At 37.9% G+C, this 20,068-nt stretch overlaps 1 protein-coding gene across 6 annotated transcripts in view; it reads left to right on the top strand.

Moving 5' to 3' along the window:
- Nucleotides 1-18,396, top strand: part of ERCC8 (ERCC excision repair 8, CSA ubiquitin ligase complex subunit) — a 60,691-nt gene extending 42,295 nt beyond the window's left edge. For 4 of the 6 annotated variants that reach the window (XM_062212037.1, XM_062212035.1, XM_062212033.1 and 1 more), the window contains 3 exons: nucleotides 7,821-8,018; nucleotides 12,552-12,632; nucleotides 17,596-18,396. In XM_062212037.1, the coding sequence (XP_062068021.1) occupies nucleotides 7,821-8,018; nucleotides 12,552-12,632; nucleotides 17,596-17,664 (348 nt within the window). In that variant the 3' untranslated portion in view covers nucleotides 17,665-18,396. The remainder of the gene's footprint in view (nucleotides 1-7,820; nucleotides 8,019-12,551; nucleotides 12,633-17,595) is intronic. The other 2 variants (XM_062212034.1, XM_062212036.1) reach the window with 2 other exon arrangements.
- The last annotated feature ends 1,672 nt before the right edge of the window (nucleotides 18,397-20,068 follow it).

The raw sequence follows: 20,068 nt of genomic DNA, 5'->3' as shown, positions 1-20,068 counted from the left end.
AGAGAGGTCTTCCATCTGCTGGTTCACTCCTCAATTGGCCACAACGGCCAGAGCTGTGCTGATCCAAAGCTAGGAGCCAGAAGCTTCTTCCAGGTTTCCCATGCGGGTGCAGGGGCCCAGGGAATAGGGCCATCTTGTACTGTTTTCCCAGGCCATATCAGATGGGAAGTGGAGCAGCTGGGACTCGAACCGGCTGGCGCCCCAATGGGATGCCGGCACTGCAGGCGGTAGCTTTACCCACTACACCACAGTGCCGGCCCCAGCTGTCACTTTCATCATTAATACTACTATTACTATAACATCCAAATTGCTTATATCTAGATTACTTAAGTCTGTGCTAATCCCTCATATTCTTTATGAGATGCTTCTCTGTCACGTCTCAGGCTAGAAACTTAGGCATTATGATTTATGATTTTTAATCTTCCACTCATATTGTATCATGTCCATGATCAGATCATACATTCCTTTTCTTTTTGTTTAATGAATATTAATTGAAGACTCATTAAATTGCCAGACAGTATAATATAGCTGTGGATGACACCTAGAAAACTGCCGTCCTCAAGGAGCTTACATTCCAGGAAGAGGATGGAAGGCATCAGTCAATAGATGGATAGATGGACCACTTATGTTATATGAGAATGAGTGTAAAGTAAAAAAGTACAAAGACTCTGGAATGGGAACATGTATGAGATTCTCAAGGAACAGCTAGGAAGCTCTTGTGTTAGAACAGCAGGTGGATAACAGGAGATGAGGAACAGAAAGAAAAGGATGCCAGGGCCTGTATAAAGTTTTGACTTTCCTCTGAATAATTTGTAAAGCCAGTAAAGCTTGAGAGGGGGAAAATGACAGGTGGCTTTGGAAAAGTAGTGTGGCATGTGTGTCAAAGCTTAATGTGATAAATATAAATGGTCCAATATATAGGAATATGTAATTTGTTAATGCGGTTTTATTCTGTGCTCTCTCTTTCAAAGTGATATTCATGCCCTATGGATTTTATTTTATTTTACTTTATTTTATTGGCTAGGATAGTACATTTAGAATGACTAATACATTTTAAAATGGACTTGACCAAAGTAAGTCATTCATGCAAAGATGAGAGGAGTAACCTAGAAACTCACCTACAAAAGACTCGGGAAGTTGGGACATTGATCCCAGAAAAGGTAACTTGAAGGGTGAACACACTGTCTTCAAATTTTTAAATGGCTATTAGAACAAGAAACAAACTCCATTCCTGCCATTTAGTAATTGAGGATGTTAGGCAGTATATTTAAGGTAACAACAACACAGCGCCCCCAATTTATAAATTAGCAATATTGTCTAGGTAAAACCCAATTGTAATGGTAAAATAGAAGTATATAGAGTCGCATTGTGCCTGCTAAATAATAAGCATACCATAAATAGTAATGACTTTTATTGCATATTGTTGCCTTATTAGTATTACCCCTATTAGTTAAAAAGGTACAGATATATACTTCTAATGTATGCATAATTATTTATAAATTATATACAGAAACTATTGTGAGTATGTATTAAATTTAGTAAAGTTCAACTTCTTAATTTTTTGATAAAAAAGCAATAGAAAGTTTCACAATTTCTTCTCACACCTTAATGGATCATCTTGCAAACTCCTGTATGTGTATAAACTATACTCTGGAGACCATTGCCTCATTTAGAATTCAGAACAGAATCCTACAGGGAAGGTTCACAGAGGCAGCTCTTGGCACAAGAAAAGAAGATACAGTTTCCAAGTATGTATTCTGGTGTTTACTCTTAGTTGTATGATTATCAGCCACCTTGTGACTGATAAAGTCAGGAAACTTGGAATCTATTATTCTTCCCTGTCCTTAACCTAGCTATTAAATCAATTATAAGGTCTATATATTCTTCTGTCCTAAATTTTTTCATATCTGTATTCCCTTCCATCCTCACTGCTAGACTCATCTCTGTTTAAATATTCCAATATCCTTCTAACTTTTCCTAAATCCACTTCCCAGTGGAACTCTTTCAGTGATTCTTCAATATTTCAGATCATTAAACCTGAATGCCTTTGCCCATTGTGTACAAGACCTTCATAAAGCAATGCCTTTTAGTTCACCAGTTTTATGCCTTGCCACTTCCCTATTGTTTTTCTCTTTTCAGGCATGCTGAAATACTTTAGTGGTCTTTGGATATACCATCCTCCCTCATTTCTTCCAATAGCTGCCCAGATTGCTGTTTCTGATTTAGAATACCCTTCTCCTTCCTGTCCTAACTACTTCTCAACTTTAAGGATCCATCTCAGGTGCAATCTCTCTTTTTTTATTTTTTATTTATTTTTTTAAGATTTATTTATTTATTCAAAAGTCTGAGTTACACAGAGAAAGGAGAGACAGAAAGAGGGAGAGAGAGAGGGAAAGGTCTTCCATCTGCTGGTTCACTCCCCAGTTGGCCGCAATGGCCAGAGCTGCACCGATCCTAAGCCAGGAGCCAGGAGTTTCCTCTGGGTCTCCCACATGGATACAGGGGCCAAGAAATTGGGCCATCTTTTACTGCTTTCCCAGGCCACAGCAGAGAACTGGATTGGAAGTGGAGCAGCCAGGTCTTGAACCAGGTGCCATATGGGATGCCAGCTCTTCAGGCCAGGGCATTAACCTGCTGCACCACAGTGCCGGCCCCCACAACCTCTCTTTAAACTCTTCTAGTCTTGCATAGGTACTCCAAGAATACCCTGCAATCACTTATACTGCAGTGTACTGTGAGCATCACTTAATGGAATCAAAGAGTGTACAATAGTATGGTACAGTGGCTTTTGATTACTATAGTCTAGAGTCAGTTTATGCTTCTGTAATTTCCTAGCAAAGAGACCTTATTAAAATTACTTCACCTTTTTGGTTATTTTCTTTTTATATACTAATGCTGCGTAACTTATAGTATTGTATCAAAGATTACATGAAACAATACATGTATAAAACAAGTATGACATTATCTTATATGGCAAGTGTTGACATTCTGGAAATATCACCTATCATTATTAATTTTTTAAGAGTTACAGAGAGAGAAAGAGAGGCAGAGACAGAGAGAAAGAAGTCTTCCATCTGCTGGTTTACGGCCAGAGCTGCGTCAATCCAAAGCCAGCAGCCAGGAGCCTCCTCCAGGTCTCCCACGTAGGTGCAGGGGCCCAAGGACTTGGGCCATTTACTACTGCTGTCTCAGACCATAGCAGAGAGCTGGATGGGGAGTGGAGCAGCCGGAACTCAAACTGGTGCCCATATGGGATGCTGGCACTGCTGGTTGCAGCTTTACCTTCTACGCCACAGCGCCGGCCCCACATTATTATTAGGCTGATGATAGACCATAAAATGAACTTCCTTGTGATCGGATCTCTGCATAACTCTACACTTTAACTTAATGACTAGATTTGTATGTCTGTCCTTGATTAACAAAGAGGAGCCAAATAACATAGGGAATTGGATTTACCATGATACTATCACAAGTCTTCAGAATCTTCCTCCCCTGTACAAATCTCAAGGCCTGCTTTAAATACCACCTTTAAGACATCATTGCCAGTGGCCAGTGTTATGGTGCAGCAGCAGGTCAAGCCACCACCATCACCTGCAGTGCCAGGCATCCTGTATGGGTGCGAGTTTGAGTCCTCGGTGCTCCACTTCCCGTTCAAATCCCTGCTAATGTGCCTGGGAAAGCAATGAAAGATGACCATGCCAACCACTTGGGATACCTGGATGAAGCACCTGGCTCCTGGCTTTGGCCCGGCCCAGCCCTGTCCTTTGCAACCATTTGGGATGGAAGATTTCTCTGTCTCTCTCTCTCTCTCTTTGTAACTGTGCCTTTTGAATAAATAAATAAATATTTTATAGTTCATTTTTAAATTTTTTCCCAAAAAACTTTTATTTAAAGTATAGAAACTTAATGAGTTTCATAAATACAACTTTAGGAACATAAATAAATCTTAAAAAACAGGCCAGCACCGTGGCTTAACAGGCTAATCCTCCGCCTTGCGGTGCCAGCACACTGGGTTCTAGTCCCGGTTGGGGCGGCGGATTCTATCCCAGTTGCCCCTCTTCCAGGCCAGCTCTCTGCTATGGCCCGGGAAGGCAGTGGAGGATGGCCCAAGTGCTTGGGCCCTGCACCCGCATGCAAGACCAGGAGAAGCACCTGGCTCCTGGCTTCGGATCAGCGCGATGTGCTGGCTGCAGCGGCCATTGGAGGGTGAACCAATGGCAAAAAGGAAGGCCTTTCTCTCTCTCTCTCTCTCTCTCTCTCCACTCTGCCTGTCCAAAAAAAAAAAAAAAAAAATCTTAAAAAACAAAAAAGAGATCATTGCCAATAGTAGCCTGTCTTTAATACTTACATAAAAATTTATAACACTTGCACACACTGCTTTTTATGGTAAGCATTTATATTCATAAAATGGGTAACTTATTCACCTTTCACGGTGTGTGACACCTGGTAAGCACTTGATAATTGACGCGCCTTCCTTCCTTAAGCTGTTATTTGAACTTCCTTCCTTAGGCATTGAAAAGATTAATAATTTTTGAGCCCACAAGTGATCTGATCACAGGAGTGATTTACAAAGATTAATATGACAGTTGTAGCAGGAATTGGAGGAGGAAAGTCTATGGTCAAAGGCATAAGTTAGTGAGCTGCAGGCAGACATCTTTGCCCAGCAGTTAAGATGCTGCTTAGCACTCTTGCATCCCACATACAAGTGCCTGGGTTCAAGTCCCAGCTCCACTTGCTGCTGAGCCCCAAATGCCTACACTGACTGTTTTGGGGATTTGGGTAATGAACCAACAGGTAGAAGAGCTCTCTCTCCTCTGTTGTTCTCACTCTCTCTGCCTGTCAAATAATTTCTTTTAAAAAAAGCAACAGAAAAAGAGTTTAGTAACTGATTCAATATCCTTTCCCCACTGTAAACTTTCCAATTCACATTTGGGAAAGAATGTGGAATAATGGAATAGTGGAAAGAATGTAGGGTTTATAGCTAAGTGTTGTGATAAACAAATGTCAATGAGCCAGTCACAGTCTGGCAGTTCATAATTTTTCCAAGGATACAGAGAATTGCTAGTGGAGAAGTATTTTAATCTCCCTCCCCCACCACCAGTATTCTATAAATGGTTGTGTGTATAGGATCAAAAGATGCAAATGAGGGAATGTTAGAGTTTTAAACATGTATAGAAATCAAGATCTAAGAATTTACTGGATAAATTTATGTCCCAGGTGCTCTCACATGCATTATTTCATTTACGTTATCAGAATAACTTAGGTAAATGATATTTAACTACACTGAACAGATTAGGAAAATGGAACTCAAAGGTTAAATCATTATTCATGAGGGGCCTCTCCAAAAAAGTGTATTTTAAAACCCAAGTCTTTTGAATGCAAGTTTAATGTTTAACCTCTTACATCACTGTTGCCATGAAGTAGCTAAACACATGTGCTCGTTGCCATCACATGTCAGTCTGAAGGATAAGTAAGCCATCTGCAGTGTCCACAGATGATCAGCATATATCCAAATTGCCCTCAGTGTTTTTGTTTGTATGTATACACCACACTCCCAACCAACCCCTGTAAAAGAGAAAAGGGCAAATCGCTATTTATACTCTGATATTAGCTACAGAGAAGGGAGATTTTGTGATCCACATGCTCATCATTTCCAAATGATTAGCTGCCACCTTTATACTCCACTCCCAAGCTTCTCAAAATCACCAGTAGGAAGTAAACCTGTTACTTAGCCTAAAGCTGCTCAGAATTTGATGAGCTTACAGATTACCTAGGGCTCTTGTTAAAATGAAGATTCTTCAGCAGAATTGGGGTGGAGTCTGGAAGTCTGTGTGTTCTAGTGCTTGGAGATACCCATTTTGCTACTGGGTTTGCTGACTACACCTTTGGGGTACAGTGTAGAATGGTATTTTTGTTCCAGATACATGATTATATAAAGCTGAAATTATTTACAGTGCTTGTTTATACTTAACCTTTGTCTTATTTTCTGCGTATGACTTACATAAACCTTAGAATTAATATAACATTATTGGAAATATATGCCTTTTCTCAGTTATTTTTGCTATTCTGGATAATGCTACATTGAAATCCACTGGGCATACAACTTTTTGCTGTTGGATTGTTTCCTTAAGATATAATCCCAGGAGTAATTACTAAGTTAAGGGTAAGAATCTCTCTCCTCTTTAATGAGTACAGTTTTGCAAGATGAAAAGAGTTGTAGCAATTGTGGTGGTAGTGGTTGCACAACAGTGTGAATGTATGAGGACACGTCAAAAAGTTTGTGGAAGAATACAATTTAAAGTTTATTTTGGGGGCCGGTGCCATGGCGTAGCAGGTAAAACTGCTGCCTGCAGTGCCGGCATCCCATATGGACACCAGTTCAAGTCCCAGCTGCTCCACTTCCAATCCAGTTCTCTGCTGTGGCCTGGGAAAGCAGTAGAAGATGGCCCAAGTCCTTGGGCCCCTTGCACTCATGTGGGAGACCTGAAAGAAGCTCTTGGCTCCTGGCTTCAGACTGGTGCAGCTCTGGCCTTTGCGGCCATCTGGGGAGTGAGCCATCAGATGGAAGATCTCTCTCTCTCTCTCTCTCTCTCTCTCTCTCTGCCTCTTTGCCTCTCTGACTTTCAAATAAATAAATAAATCTTGAAAAAAAGTTTTGTTTTGATAAAAAATTATGTTTTCGTAATATACATTTTCTGTGAACTTTATGAAGACTTCATACTTACAGTTAACACAGTAAATTTTCTGTTCCGTGTATTTTACCACAATAAAAAAATTTTTAATTAAAAGAATGAAAGGTTATAACCCCCCCAAAAGAATAACTTTTTTGTTATTTTGTTAAATAATAGACCATTGGTCTGTTAAAGGAATAAGCAAATTAGAGTTGCACCAACATGCTTACCTCACTTGTATCTGTACTGAGTGCCATGTTCCTTAAAATTTTGGCTAAATGATCTAAAATGAATGATCTAAAATGATTCTTAAGGATTGTCTTAATCTGCATTTTTATTTGTAGCAAGGTGAGAATGCAAAATTTTTCCTTCAATGTTTTGGGTCTTTTTTGTTGTGTTTTTTTTGTTTTTTACTATTTGTATGGAGGTACTTCAGAAAGTTTGGGAAACTGAATTAAGAGATAAGTTTATTTTAATGCAAAATAATTTTGAAATCCATGCATAGTTTTTTCATAGCACACTTCTTTTTTTTTTTTTTAAGATTTAATTATTTATTTAAAAGGTAGAGTTACAGAGAGGCAGAGGCAGAGAGAAAAAGGTCTTCCCTCCACTGGTTCACTCCTCAAGGCTGCAACTGCCAGAGCTGGGTCAATCCAAGGCCAGGATCCAGGAGCTTCTTCTGGGTTTCCCCACAAGGGTGCAGGGGCCCAAGGACTTGGGCCATCTTCCACTGCTTTCCCAGGCCCTAGCAGAGAGCTGGACTGGAAGTGGAGTAGCTGGGACTTGAACCGGCACCCATTCGGGATGCTGGCACTGCAGGTGGCAGCTTTACCTGCTATGCCACAGTGCCGGCCCCCATAGTACACTTTTCTCATTAACTTTTTTGAAGGTATGAATCTTAAAATTTTTCTGCACCAGAATAAACTTTAATTCCATTTTTCACAAACTTGAAGGATCCATGTTGTTCCTCTTTCTTAATGTAAAATGTACTGTCATACAATGATTGTTGTTTCTGTTAGAGCACTGAATATTTTTTCAAATTTGGAAGTCTTTTCTGTAGAATTTTGTAATATTTGAAATAGTTCAGTCTTTGTTGGCTGTTTTATTCAGATTTAAGTAATAAGTAACTTTATGATTTTTATCCTACAGGTGAACTATGGAAAAGTTTGTAATGACAGTAGAAAAGGATTGAAATTCGCTGTCTCCTGTGGCTGCAGTTCAGAATTTGTTTTTGTACCATATGGTAGCACCATTGCTGTTTATACAATTTACTCAGGAGAACAGATAACTATGCTTAAGGGACATTATAAAAATGTTGACTGCTGTGTATTTCAATCTAATTTCCAGGTAAGAATGATACTTAAGGGAGTTTAAAACGTGGAGGTAATTAGCTTAGCAGACTAGCTGTATGAGCAGACAGCAGTTTCCTTCTGAGGTATTATATATTTAATCCACATTTGAGCTAGGGTGTATTTAATGGAGGGTAGTACAGCCTAGATTATAGATGGCATAGGATGTATGTACGAATCCCTTAGTACTGTGCAACTTGCTTAGGATAAATTTTGTTCCAAAACATATGGGCTCCGTCTGTTTGGCAGTTGAAAATCTCTGGTGAATTAGAGACTATCTTGCAAACAATATTTTGGGTAAAAAATGAAAAAATAGTGTGTATGTCTGGGTTTATGTATGAGTATGTATAAAATTTTGTTTTTTTCTTATTTTCTGTCAGTGGCTAATTAAAGGTATGCTTTTTAAGTTCTGCAACTCATGTAATTGTTTAAAAAGCAAACACATATGTTTTTCATTTGTTTAATACCCTGACCCTTCTCTTTTATGTTACATATGGAACAGATTTTTTTTTTTTCACAGAACATTTGCACAGTTTACCTGACATGCTCCTTTAAATGGGTCCACTATAACAAGGTAGTTGACATTTCCCCTTTTTTGTTGGTAAGGGAAAGGAAGTTCATGATAAGTACTGATAGAATGAAAACTGGATTATTAGACCTTGAAGAGACTTTTATCACCTGGTGAAACTCCTCTTCGTTCATTAATACTGATTACCTAATTTTGTGCCTGGCCATAGGCCTGATTTTTCAGTACACACCAGTACAGCATCCATTATTAAAATATTCAAGTACATGTCCTATTGGTTGGTCAACAACTGCTGAACGAAGCACCCCAGAGGACTACCAGCCTCATCCACTTCCCTGGGAACTTAAACTCGACCACAACTCAGCAACTATTTGAAGTCTAATGCTAGTATCTGTCAGTTTCTTGATATACTGATATTAAGTATTTTTAGTGTTACTACTGGAAGAAGGAAACTAAAGCTTCAGAGAGCGACATGCCTTGCCCCAAGCTTGCACATGATTGACAAAGGATGATTCTCTGTTCAAAGAAATTTTTAGAGGTACTCTCCCTCTTTTCTTGTCCAGAGTGACTTAAAGACACAGCCAAGATTTTAACCTAGATAATCTGACTACAAATTATTGCTTTCTGCTATATTGGAACCTCATGACAATTCGAATAAACTAGAATATATTAAAAGTGTCCTAAGATATCATTCCTCACACTTCTTGGAACAGTTGGGACAGCCAGAGACCTTGGACAGGTTGCCTCCTGACAAATAATTTCTACATATGCCATGAACTCAGAAAGATTTTAATCACTACACTGATTCAAAAAGACCCCACCTCCTAACCCATCTCACCTATTATGACTCTGAAAAAGTAACAATTATTTCTCAGTAGTCACAGAACATAGAACTTTTATATCCATTTGCAACAAAACTCTTTTGCAAATTACACAAAATTCAGCATCTGAAAATAAAATTATGGTAATTCTGTTGTAAATATAAGACTCTGGCAACTACAGTATCAAAAATAAATAATGGATTTTAGTCAATGGAATTATAACCCATTAACTGAAATAGAAATCTGTGAGACCACAGTGATATAAATAAGTAAATTAGTAAATTGGATGGAATGCTTACATAGCCTTAGAGTACCACTCTACAGACGATTATACACAAAGATAGAAAAGAGTAATTTTACTTTGAAGAAGCCTGGTATGTATCACTTTGATGAAATAATCAAAGTTGACATGACAGCTAATGGCAGCATGTGATTTTTAACTAGACCCTTTTGCTGTGAAGGTTGTTATTGAGACAGTTGATGAAACTGAAATGAAGGCTAAGGATTAAGTGTATTACTTTGTATATCAATATGAATTTTCTGATTTTTTAAGCTGTATTGTAACTATTAAGGAAAGCACTCTTGTTTACAGGAAATATAGACAACTATTCAAGGATACTAAACCTCATGTTGACAACTTACTCTCTTATGGTTCAAGGAAAAAACAATTCTTTTTACTGCACTTTTGAGTTTTGAGAATGTAATCTTAAGTGCTGCTGCTTCCAAAGTGTCTGTTTTTGAACATCTACAGAACATCCATATCTTTTTTTATATATATAATACATTTAAAAAAAATTTTTTTTAATTTATTTTTAACAGGCAGAGTGGACAGTGAGAGAGAGAGAGAGACAGAGAGAAAGGTCTTCCTTTTGCCGTTGGTTCACCCTCCAATGGCTGCCGCGGCCGACGCACCGCACTGATCCAATGGCAGGAGCCAGGTGCTTATCCTGGTCTCCCCTGGGGTGCAGGGCCCAAGCACTTGGGCCATCCTCCACTGCACTCCCTGGCCACAGCAGAGAGCTCCCATATGGGATGCTGGCACTGCAGGCGGCAGCTTTATGCTGGCCTCTCAAATTATTTTTGAGATACATAGTGATAAAGCTAAATTGTTGCGTAACCAAGGTGGGGTGGGGAAGAGCTTATTGTTAATGATATTTATGTAGAAATACAGAAATATATTTGTGAGGGCAAAAATTCACATAGTCATTCAAGGTTTTAGAAATTCTAAACATTCTGTTGCTTTTTCTTTTTAGTTTTTACCCTTTGCACTTAAGTTTTATTATTATTATTGACCTGTTTTATATTTTCTCTTGAAATTATAAGTATTTCTTTATATTCTCCTCTTTGACATTATGAGTATTTTTCCATGCCATTACTCTTCCAATACATTTTTTCCTGTTATACTAATGAAGAAACTGATACTGGTGACTTGGACAAGATCTCATAGTCAAATAGAGAATTGAGATTATCGTTTTTTTTAAGATTTAGTTATTTTTGTTTGAAAGGCAGAGTTACAGAGAGAGAGATCTTCCATCAACTGGTTCATTCCCCAAGTGGTCAAAACAGCTGGCGCTGGGCAGTCTGAAGCCAGGAGCTTCATCCTGGTCTCACACGTGGGTACAGGGCCCCAAGTTTTGGGCATATTAGCAGGAAGCTGGATCGTAAATGGAGCAGCCAGGACTTGAACCAGCGCCCAAATGGGACATAGGTGTCATGGGCAGCAGTTTTACCTGCTGTGCCACAATTAAAAATCTATTTTAATGACTATGTACTGTTAAATCACATGAATACATCATTAGTAATAATTATCCTTCTATTCTTGGGTAATCAGTTCTATTTTTTGTCATTATAAATATTTCACTGATGATATCCTTGAATTTCATATGTGACTTCAGCATAACTTCCTAGAAATATGTAGAAAACTTTGTGATATATACTGAGAGTTTATCCTCTAAAAAAGATTGTACCAGTGTACGTCCCCTGAATTTCACTGCCCCATAGAGATGTATTCGTTTGTAGACAATTTAACACGTTCCCTTAGTTTTGTTGGGGAGAGGAGTGAGCATCATTCAGCCATGAGCAAACAACATATCCTTAAAGACAATGACAAATACTGTACATCAACCCAAGCTTAATATTATGAAACATTGTCAACTGGCACAGGGACTGGGGCTTCAGCCTGTTCTGTTGAATACCAGCCGGTTATGCAGCTATAAGCTAAATAAAACATGCTGTGAACATTCATCCTGTTTTAGTAGAAACTCATATCATTTCTTCATTGAAGTCACTATTGTGATTCAGTTATTGACAGAGAAGGCCAAATTACTTTTATTCTTTCTCTAACACTTGAAATATGTGGATACTGTAATCAAAGCCACTAGGATGTTGATTGTTTTATAAAATGTTTATACCCTTAGTAAGCTCTGATGTATCCTAATGTATCTCAAAAAAATAAATAAATAAAAGACAGGACATCAGCCAAGTTGTAGGGAGTAGAAATAGAATTAACTTTTTAATCTACCTTAATAATTAGTTATTGGAGCCGGCGCTGTGGCTCAATAGGCTAATCCTCTGCCTGTGGCGCTGGCACACCAGGTTCTAGTCCCGGTCGGGGCACCAGATTCTGTCCCGGTTGCTCCTCTTCCTGTCCAGCTCTCTGCTATGGCCCAGGAGTGCAATGGAAGATGACCCAAGTCCTTGGGCCCTGCACCCGTGTGCGAGACCAGGAGAAGCACCTGGCTCCTGGCTTTGGATCAGCACGGTGCGCAGGCCACAGCACGCAGGCCGCAGCGGCCATTGCAGGGTGAACCAACGGGAAAGGAAGACCTTTCTCTCTGTCTCTCTCTCTCTTACTGTCTAACTCTTCCTGTGGAAAAAAAAATAATTAGTTATTGGGGCCAACACTGTGGGATAATTTGTTCAGTCTCAGCCTATGGCACTGTTCCTGTACCCATGTGGGAGACCAAAAGGAAGCTCCTGGCTCCTGGCTTCAGATTGGCTCAGCTCCAGCCATTGTGGCCATTTGGGGAGTGAACCAGTGGGTGGAAGACCTCTCTCTCTGTCTCTCCCACTCTCTCTCTCTCTAACTCTGCCTCTCAAATACTAAAAAAAAAAATTTCAAAAAAGTGCTATATTTTCCTTTTGAATTGATTGGCAATCATATCTTTTGCTTCCCGTTTTATAGGAACTTTATAGTGGTAGCAAAGACTGCAATATTCTTGCTTGGGTGCCATCTTTAAGTGAACCAGTTCCGGATGATGATGAGGTAAATATTGTAGAAATTTTATAGTGACATGTAAATCATAAAAAATGGCATTTTATTAACTTACTTGATGTGGAAGAGACTTTTAAAGCTTTTCTTGCCATTTTCTTATTGTAAAAGTAATTTTCCTATTGTAACACATTTTGAAAATTCAGAAAAATATCAAAAACTAAAAAAGCTTCAAGTTGAGTTAATCAGTATTAGCATTTTTATTTACTTTGTTCTTGTTTTTCTCCTGTGCATGCTTCCTTTTTTTTTTTTTTTTTTTTTTCCTAAAGAAGCCTTTTGTTTAAGGAATACAAACCTCAATGCATTTTATAAGTACAACTTTAGGAATATGGTGATTCTTCCCACCATACCCACACTCCCACTCCTCTTCCTCCTCCCTCTTCCTTCCCAGTCCCATTCTCCACAACTAACTTTATACACAGAAGACCAATTCTATGCTAAGAGTTCAACAATTTTCTGTGCATACTTTTTTAAAAACATAGTTAATATCAGGGTATGGCATGCATCTTGGCATCTTCTCCCATTAGTGTTATACGATAAGCCTTTTTCTATATCATTGATAAGTAGATGAACATTGTTTTTAGTGATATAATATTCTGTCATATCTCACAATTTAAATGTCTTTTTAAAAATATTTCCATTGATTATTACAAGCAGCTTCAAGTTAAATATTTGTTTATAATTTTTTAGATACATTTATTTGAAAAACAGACAGAGGGAGAGAAATCTTCCATATGCTGGTTCACTCCCCAAATGGCCGTAACAACTGGAGTTGATCTGAAGCAAAGCCAAAAGCCTGGAACTCTATCTGGGTCTCCCATGTGGATGGCAGGGGTCTAAATACTTGGCCTATCATCCACCATCTTCCCAAGCACATTAGCAGGGAGTTGGACCAGAAGCAGAGCATCTGGCACTCAAACTGGTGCTCTGATATGGGATGCCAGCTCACAGGCAGTGGCTTAACCTACTGCACCATAACACCAGCCCTGTCTGTTTATGAATTATTCATATTTCTGATTATTTCTTTAGGTGTAATCCTAGAAGTAGAATTATTTAGAGTTATTATATATGACATTTTGAGGCTCTTTATTCATGGTGTCAAAGCTTATCGATTTCCATTCCCACCAGTAGTCTGACAGTCCCTATCTTAGAGCATAAATTAATATAAATATGACAGTGAATAAAGAGCCTTAAAAATGCAGTGAGGGTAAATAAAGATGATTAACCATGAACTCTGGCCTCAAGTGGTAGCCTCTGCTTTTTGTTTTATTTGTTGTTTTTACTTTTACATCAAACAGTAGTGAGATAAAGGTTTTCTAAAGCTAGTGTATCTCGGGGTAGATACTTGTCTGAGTGGTTAAGATGCTGGCTGGGATGCCTACATCCCAAATCAGAGTACCTGCATTTGAGTCCTAGTTCTATTCCCAATTCTGACTTCTTGCTAATATTCACCAAGGGGGCAGCAGGTGATGTGTCAAGTGCTTCCATCCCTGTTATCCACATAGAAGACTTAGATTGGGTTCTTGGCTGCTGCTTCAGCTGGCACAGGCCTGGCCATTATAGGCACTTGAAGCGTGAACCAGCAAATAGCGTTATCTCTGCCTCTGCCTCTCAAATAAATAAAAATTTAAAAATTAAATCAAAGTAGTATATCTCCTGCTAAGGACTGTTGTGACCACTGTTGCTTATCAACATTTATCCTAGTTTATATGATATAAAAAACTTAAAGTCTAAAGCAATTTTATATATAATATTTTTTTAAGTTGGGGAAAGAAATAGAAATATCTTAAGGTCATAATACAAACAAAGCATCTTAAATAGAGATAGAAAAAAGTTAATCAGATAACAAATTTGACATTCTGAAAACTTTTTCTTATATTCAGTTCCCTTGTGAAAATAAGACTATATCAAAAACCACATGAAAGAGAATATTTATGGGGGATTTGTTACCATCACGTAAACATATTAGCAAAATATATTTCACAACTAAATTTGAAAGTTAAGATTTACGGCAGGGCCAGCGCCGTGGCTCACTTGGTTAATCCTCCGCCTGGGAGACCAGGAAGAAGCACCTGGCTCCTGGCTTCGGATCGGCGCAGCGTACCAGCTGTAGTGGCCATTTGGGGAGTGAACCAATGGAAGGAAGACCTTTCTCTCTCTCTCTCTCTGTCTATAAATCTACCTGTCAAATTAAAAAAAAAAAAAAAAAAGATTTACAGCAATGTAAAGCCTGTGAAGTGTTTTCATTTAGCCCTAATCAAATGAAAGTCAGAAAAAACACACATTGCTAAATTCCAAGCAGCTGGGCAAATACTATTTGACTACTTTCATATTTCATCACATGTCCAATTTGGTTTATTATAGCTTCATAGCATACAGCTGCTTTTGATGACTGAGCAGTCTATAGAAAGCTCACTCTAGTCAAATAGTTTGATCTAGCCACTTATTTTGCATTCTTATTTAATTAGTGTATCCTGTCCTTTGGGAATTACTGTAAATCTTAAATCCAGGTCATAGTACTATTTGCTGTGGTAGGAAGCATAGCAATCATTTACTAAATGAAAATAATAAAAGTAAATGACAGGCCAATCTATGACTTGCATGTAGAAAATGATGTTGGAAGAAAATAAATTGCTTAATTTATGAAGATAATATATGATTCTGGTAGTTATTTCCTTGTTATATAGTTATAGTTTTGTTATACATTACCCTTCTAATCTGGGAAAAGTTTATGATATTTCCAAATATCAAAATTGTGAAAGCAAAGTTGTTTTTTAGGTTTCCTTTCAAATAGGATTTACTTTCCTATCAACCAAGGTATTATTCCATAGGGATATTTCTCGTGCTATGTGAAGTAAAAGAAGATTTTAAAGAAATTGAAGGGCATTGGGTGATATGGACAGGTTTTGTTGTCTTTAAGCATAAAGACATATTTAATTGGGAGGCCAATTTATTATACTCTGAGAAATCTGGTTTCCTTTTGCCCCTCCTTCTAAAACTTGGCATGGTCAAGGCAAGCTATCTATAATTATAGATAGATTAGTTGTAACTCTTAGTCACTGTTTTGCTGCATGAGATCTACAAGGTGGGTACATTGCAGTTTAAATATGACCTCTCATCAAGAATCTTAGTCTATTTTGCGTATGATCTTTAGCTGTTTTACTTACCACTTGTAGAGTGGTATTCTCACTTGCTGACATAGATAGTCCTGAGACTTTCTAGTAAGAAATTTGGAAGTTATCAAGATATATCCCTGTCAAAGTTAAATTTTGTTTCATTCCTCCTTCCCTTTATTGGACCTGGGATAATTCCCCTCTAAACTAATGTTTCTGTATCTCCATGAGATCTACAACTGTCTACCGGTAACAAAGGGAAACCTGGTGAGGTTAGACATGGGTATGTTCAAGCATAGACAGGACATCCACTAGGAGGAGATGTTGTAGAGAAACTGAAGTCATAGATGGACTTGATCACTGTGATCTTAAATAATATTATGTGTACAGCCTTCTACAGCATTTTTTCCTGCAGCTTTTAACTTCAGGTGTGATGTTTTAATCTGTGTTTTAGCAATGAAATGTATTTCTAATACTGTAATGCACTTATATTTTTGTTTTACTGCCAATATAAATAGTATCTATATTATGATTTTCACTTATTGTTATTTCTTTGCTCACACTTAGCAAAAATATTTCAACTGAAATATGCTTTATTTTCTCTATTGAGTGTTCAAAGGAAATTAAAATGTTGAATATGTTATACCTTGGCTTCCACAGTAGAATTAAGAGGCATAACTTTGTGTGGTGTATCTGCCCAGGAGAAGTTGTCTAAATACAGAGTGAGGAAGAGTTACCTACCCCAGGGGCAGAATGTCTTTGGATAAACTGTTACTAAATAACCTAATTTATTAGTTGAATTATAAGTTCCAAAAGACAGGAAAGGCAGTAAACTTTTGGATGAAAGAATGAATGAAAGAAAGACTTTAGTATGTATTCTTCTTCTTCTTCTTCTTTTTTTTTTTTTTTTTTTTTTTTGACAGGCAGGCAGAGTGGACAGTGAGAGAGAGACAGAGAGAAAGGTCTTCCTTTTGCCGTTGGTTCACCCTCCAATGGCCGCCGCGGTAGGCGCGCTGTGGCCGGCGCACCGCGCTGATCCAATGGCAGGAACCAGGTGCTTCTCCTGGTCTCCCATGGGGTGCAGGGCCCAAGCACTTGGGCCATCCTCCACTGCACTCCCTGGCCACAGCAGAGAGCTGGCCTGGAAGAGGGGCAACCGGGACAGGATCGGTGCCCTGACCGGGACTAGAACCCGGTGTGCCGGCGCCGCAAGGTGGAGGATTAGCCTAGTGAGCCGCGGCGCCGGCCAGTATGTATTATTCTTGCAAATAAGTGGAATGCTGCCAGAAATTAGTGAGAGGATAGCTGAAGTTTGATAATAGTTTTTCATCTGGATATTTGGGGTATAATGGAATTCTCATTATACACCCAAGAGACAAGAGCTGACATTATTAGGCTTACTAATGTCCTCTGATCTATTTGACAGCCATAAAGAATGCCTAAATTAATGTATTTTTTTCAAATATCCTAGCTGATTCTCAGGAAATTTACCAGGAACACTCACTTTTTGTTCTGCTTTTAAAGTGTTCAAGGAAAATGGGGGGGAAAATTGCAGACAATTTTGAAATTCACACATAGCTCATTCATAATATGCATTTCCCATGAACTTTAAGACCCCTCATATGTATATGTATTTATGAGGTAACTACTTTGAAGGAAACAGGTTACTTGGAAAAAGTCTGGTATGCCTATATAATATAAATTGTGTTGAATTGGAGGTATAGTTGCACAGTTTCTTTCAAAGTAACCTAATTATCATTTATTTGATACATTTTATCTTTCAACTGTATTATAAGCCTAAAATTAAGAAGTAAAAAATTAGCATCTTTCTTCTTCTTTTTTAGACTGCAACCAAAACACAACTGAATCCAGCATTTGAAGATGCTTGGAGCAGCAGTGATGAGGAAGGATAGTACTGCTGTGCCTCTTCTGATGAAACTTTTTAAATGGAACTATTCATGTGTGTTTTGTTTTTTTAACTGTTTGATCTATTTCAGACAACTAAATTAGCCCTGAATTGGGGTGATTTTTTTCCCCTGTGTTTGAAAATAAGATTAACATTTGCCAAAAGTCCTAAAACAATTCTGCAGTGTATTTAATCAAAACATACCTCTTTGATCACAGTTGCTGTGGCCTGGGACCGCCCTTCTTGTTGCAGTGCAAGAGCACAAGTCCTTGTGCTTCAGATGACAACTGCAGATTTTATGAACCGTAAGATGCAATCTCAGAAGACCTGCAAATGGAGGTGATCAGCACGGACTTTCTCCTTTTGGCTGAACCCCTTCAAGAATGATTTCATCAAGTATGATTGCATCAAAGATAGTAATTGTGATTATAGCATCAAGATTATTCTTTCTTATTCATACATCCAGCATTTTACAGTAATTTCATTTAACTGACCATCGTCTAACTTTATGTCAAACATTTTTGGATTTGCTGTCTCCCACAATCTAAAATGTTCATCATAGGAAGCAGTGGGAGGGGGAATCCCTTGTTTGCTTTATTTTAATGGCAGAGGCATTTGTACTCATGCTTGAACTCCCTTTTCATGAAACTGGTTAAGATGTCCTGCTTCATTCATCCAAGCAGAAAATGCCCTGGTAGGGAATCTAGCAAAAACATGAAATGTTGTGGTAAGAGTTCTATGTTATTTTGTCCTCTTCTTGTATCTGCCTAGAAATGATTATCCTGAAGATAATCTTGCATTCACTTTCTTCATGATACTTACCAGCAGGAGACTAGTAAAAAGTTTGTGTGAGCTTGAATGCAAAGTGTACAGTTGTTTAGTTTTTAAACATAATTTTTAAGTTCAGTGTTAAACTTCATATCAGATCTTTCTGGCAAAATGTTTCCCATGCATTAATTTTTATGGTTGATTTTCTAAGGCTTAGGTCATTGTACTGTCATTCATTTCCTCCTAGTTGACATTGCTGCTGACATCAAAGAAAGCTGTTAAAATTGGAAACATTTTTTAATTTTAAGAAAAAAGTCTTCTTTCAAACTGTAACTAACTATATTTATAGTTATATAAATGTATAGGTTCATTGTAAATAATTCAACAGAAAAATTAAAGCATTAGTCTCCCAGAATCAACACTCTTAAGGTAACCACCATTCTCCATGCATCTCTTTATGATAAATATACTTTTACATAATGGGATGTTTGGCATGCTGTTGTTACCATAGAAACCCCTATCTTCCAATATCAGTATCTCACATCCTCAGATCTCTCCTGCCACAATCTGATTTGTTAATTTGTTATATATTCTTTCTTATTACAGTCCCATGAAGATCTATTTAAAGTTGTGAAAGTACTTCAAAAAGTTCATGGAAAATGGAATGAAAAGATGTTTATTTTGAAGCAAATTTTTTTGAAATCCATGTATAAGTTTTTCATAATACATATTTCCCATGCACTTTTTAAAGAACCCTCATATATGAGGGTTTTTTCCAATTAGGCCTACAGAATTTTTTGGACTGATTGGACAAGAAGCTGTAGATTTTAGTACATGAAAGTACCTGAACGAATAGTTAAGAGGATGCCACCAGTTTACATGTTTAAGTTATAGTGGACAGGAAGTGATACAAACAGGGTTAGTGCTACAAGACCATGTTTCTCTCTAAGGAAATTCAGAGCTAAGGAATCCAAATCTTTATCGTTTTGCTAGAGTTTTTTTTTTTTTTTTAACAAAAGAGGCTTATCATGTCATAGATCTAATTTAATCATATTTACAGTATCCTGATAGATTCCATTATCAAAAATTCTTTATTGGTAATAGACATTTGCCTCTGTGATTAAGTGACTGATAGTGTTGTGTCCGGTTTGAGACCCTCTCCAAAACAACTCACAAAAGGCAGGCTGGATGCAACAGCAAGAGGATTTTATTAGTAGCTAGCTAAGGCTCTTACCGGCACCTATGATGTAGCGCAGGGCTGAGGCAAGAAGCCCGTCCCTTCTCCTCCCAGCATTTGTATGCACTTGAGTCAACAAGTACATACGTCACTGCACACGTAGGCGAGTTCCTTATTCCTTATATATCAATTACCTAAATTTATGCATTTTATTGGTGCATTTGGGCAACTTAGGGGCTAGGCATCATACAGAAAGGCGGAAGAATCTAAATTCCAGTTATAGTTCCACTCCTGTACTCTGAGGCCTGTCTTTTCTGGCTTAAAATAAAGCCTGTCATGGAGGAATAGTGGTTCTCGCGACAGGTCCTGAAAGCTCTTAAGACCGAGATTTTAATATGTTGCCTCATATCTTATATCATTTAATCTTAACATACTACATATTATTAAGTCTTAATTTCAAATGTAT

The sequence above is a fragment of the Lepus europaeus genome, chromosome 15 (genome assembly GCF_033115175.1).
Source record: "Lepus europaeus isolate LE1 chromosome 15, mLepTim1.pri, whole genome shotgun sequence".
Taxonomy (NCBI): domain Eukaryota; kingdom Metazoa; phylum Chordata; class Mammalia; order Lagomorpha; family Leporidae; genus Lepus; species Lepus europaeus.
The sequence above is the reverse complement of the archived record's forward strand: the minus strand, read 5'-3'. Positions and strand labels throughout refer to the sequence as shown.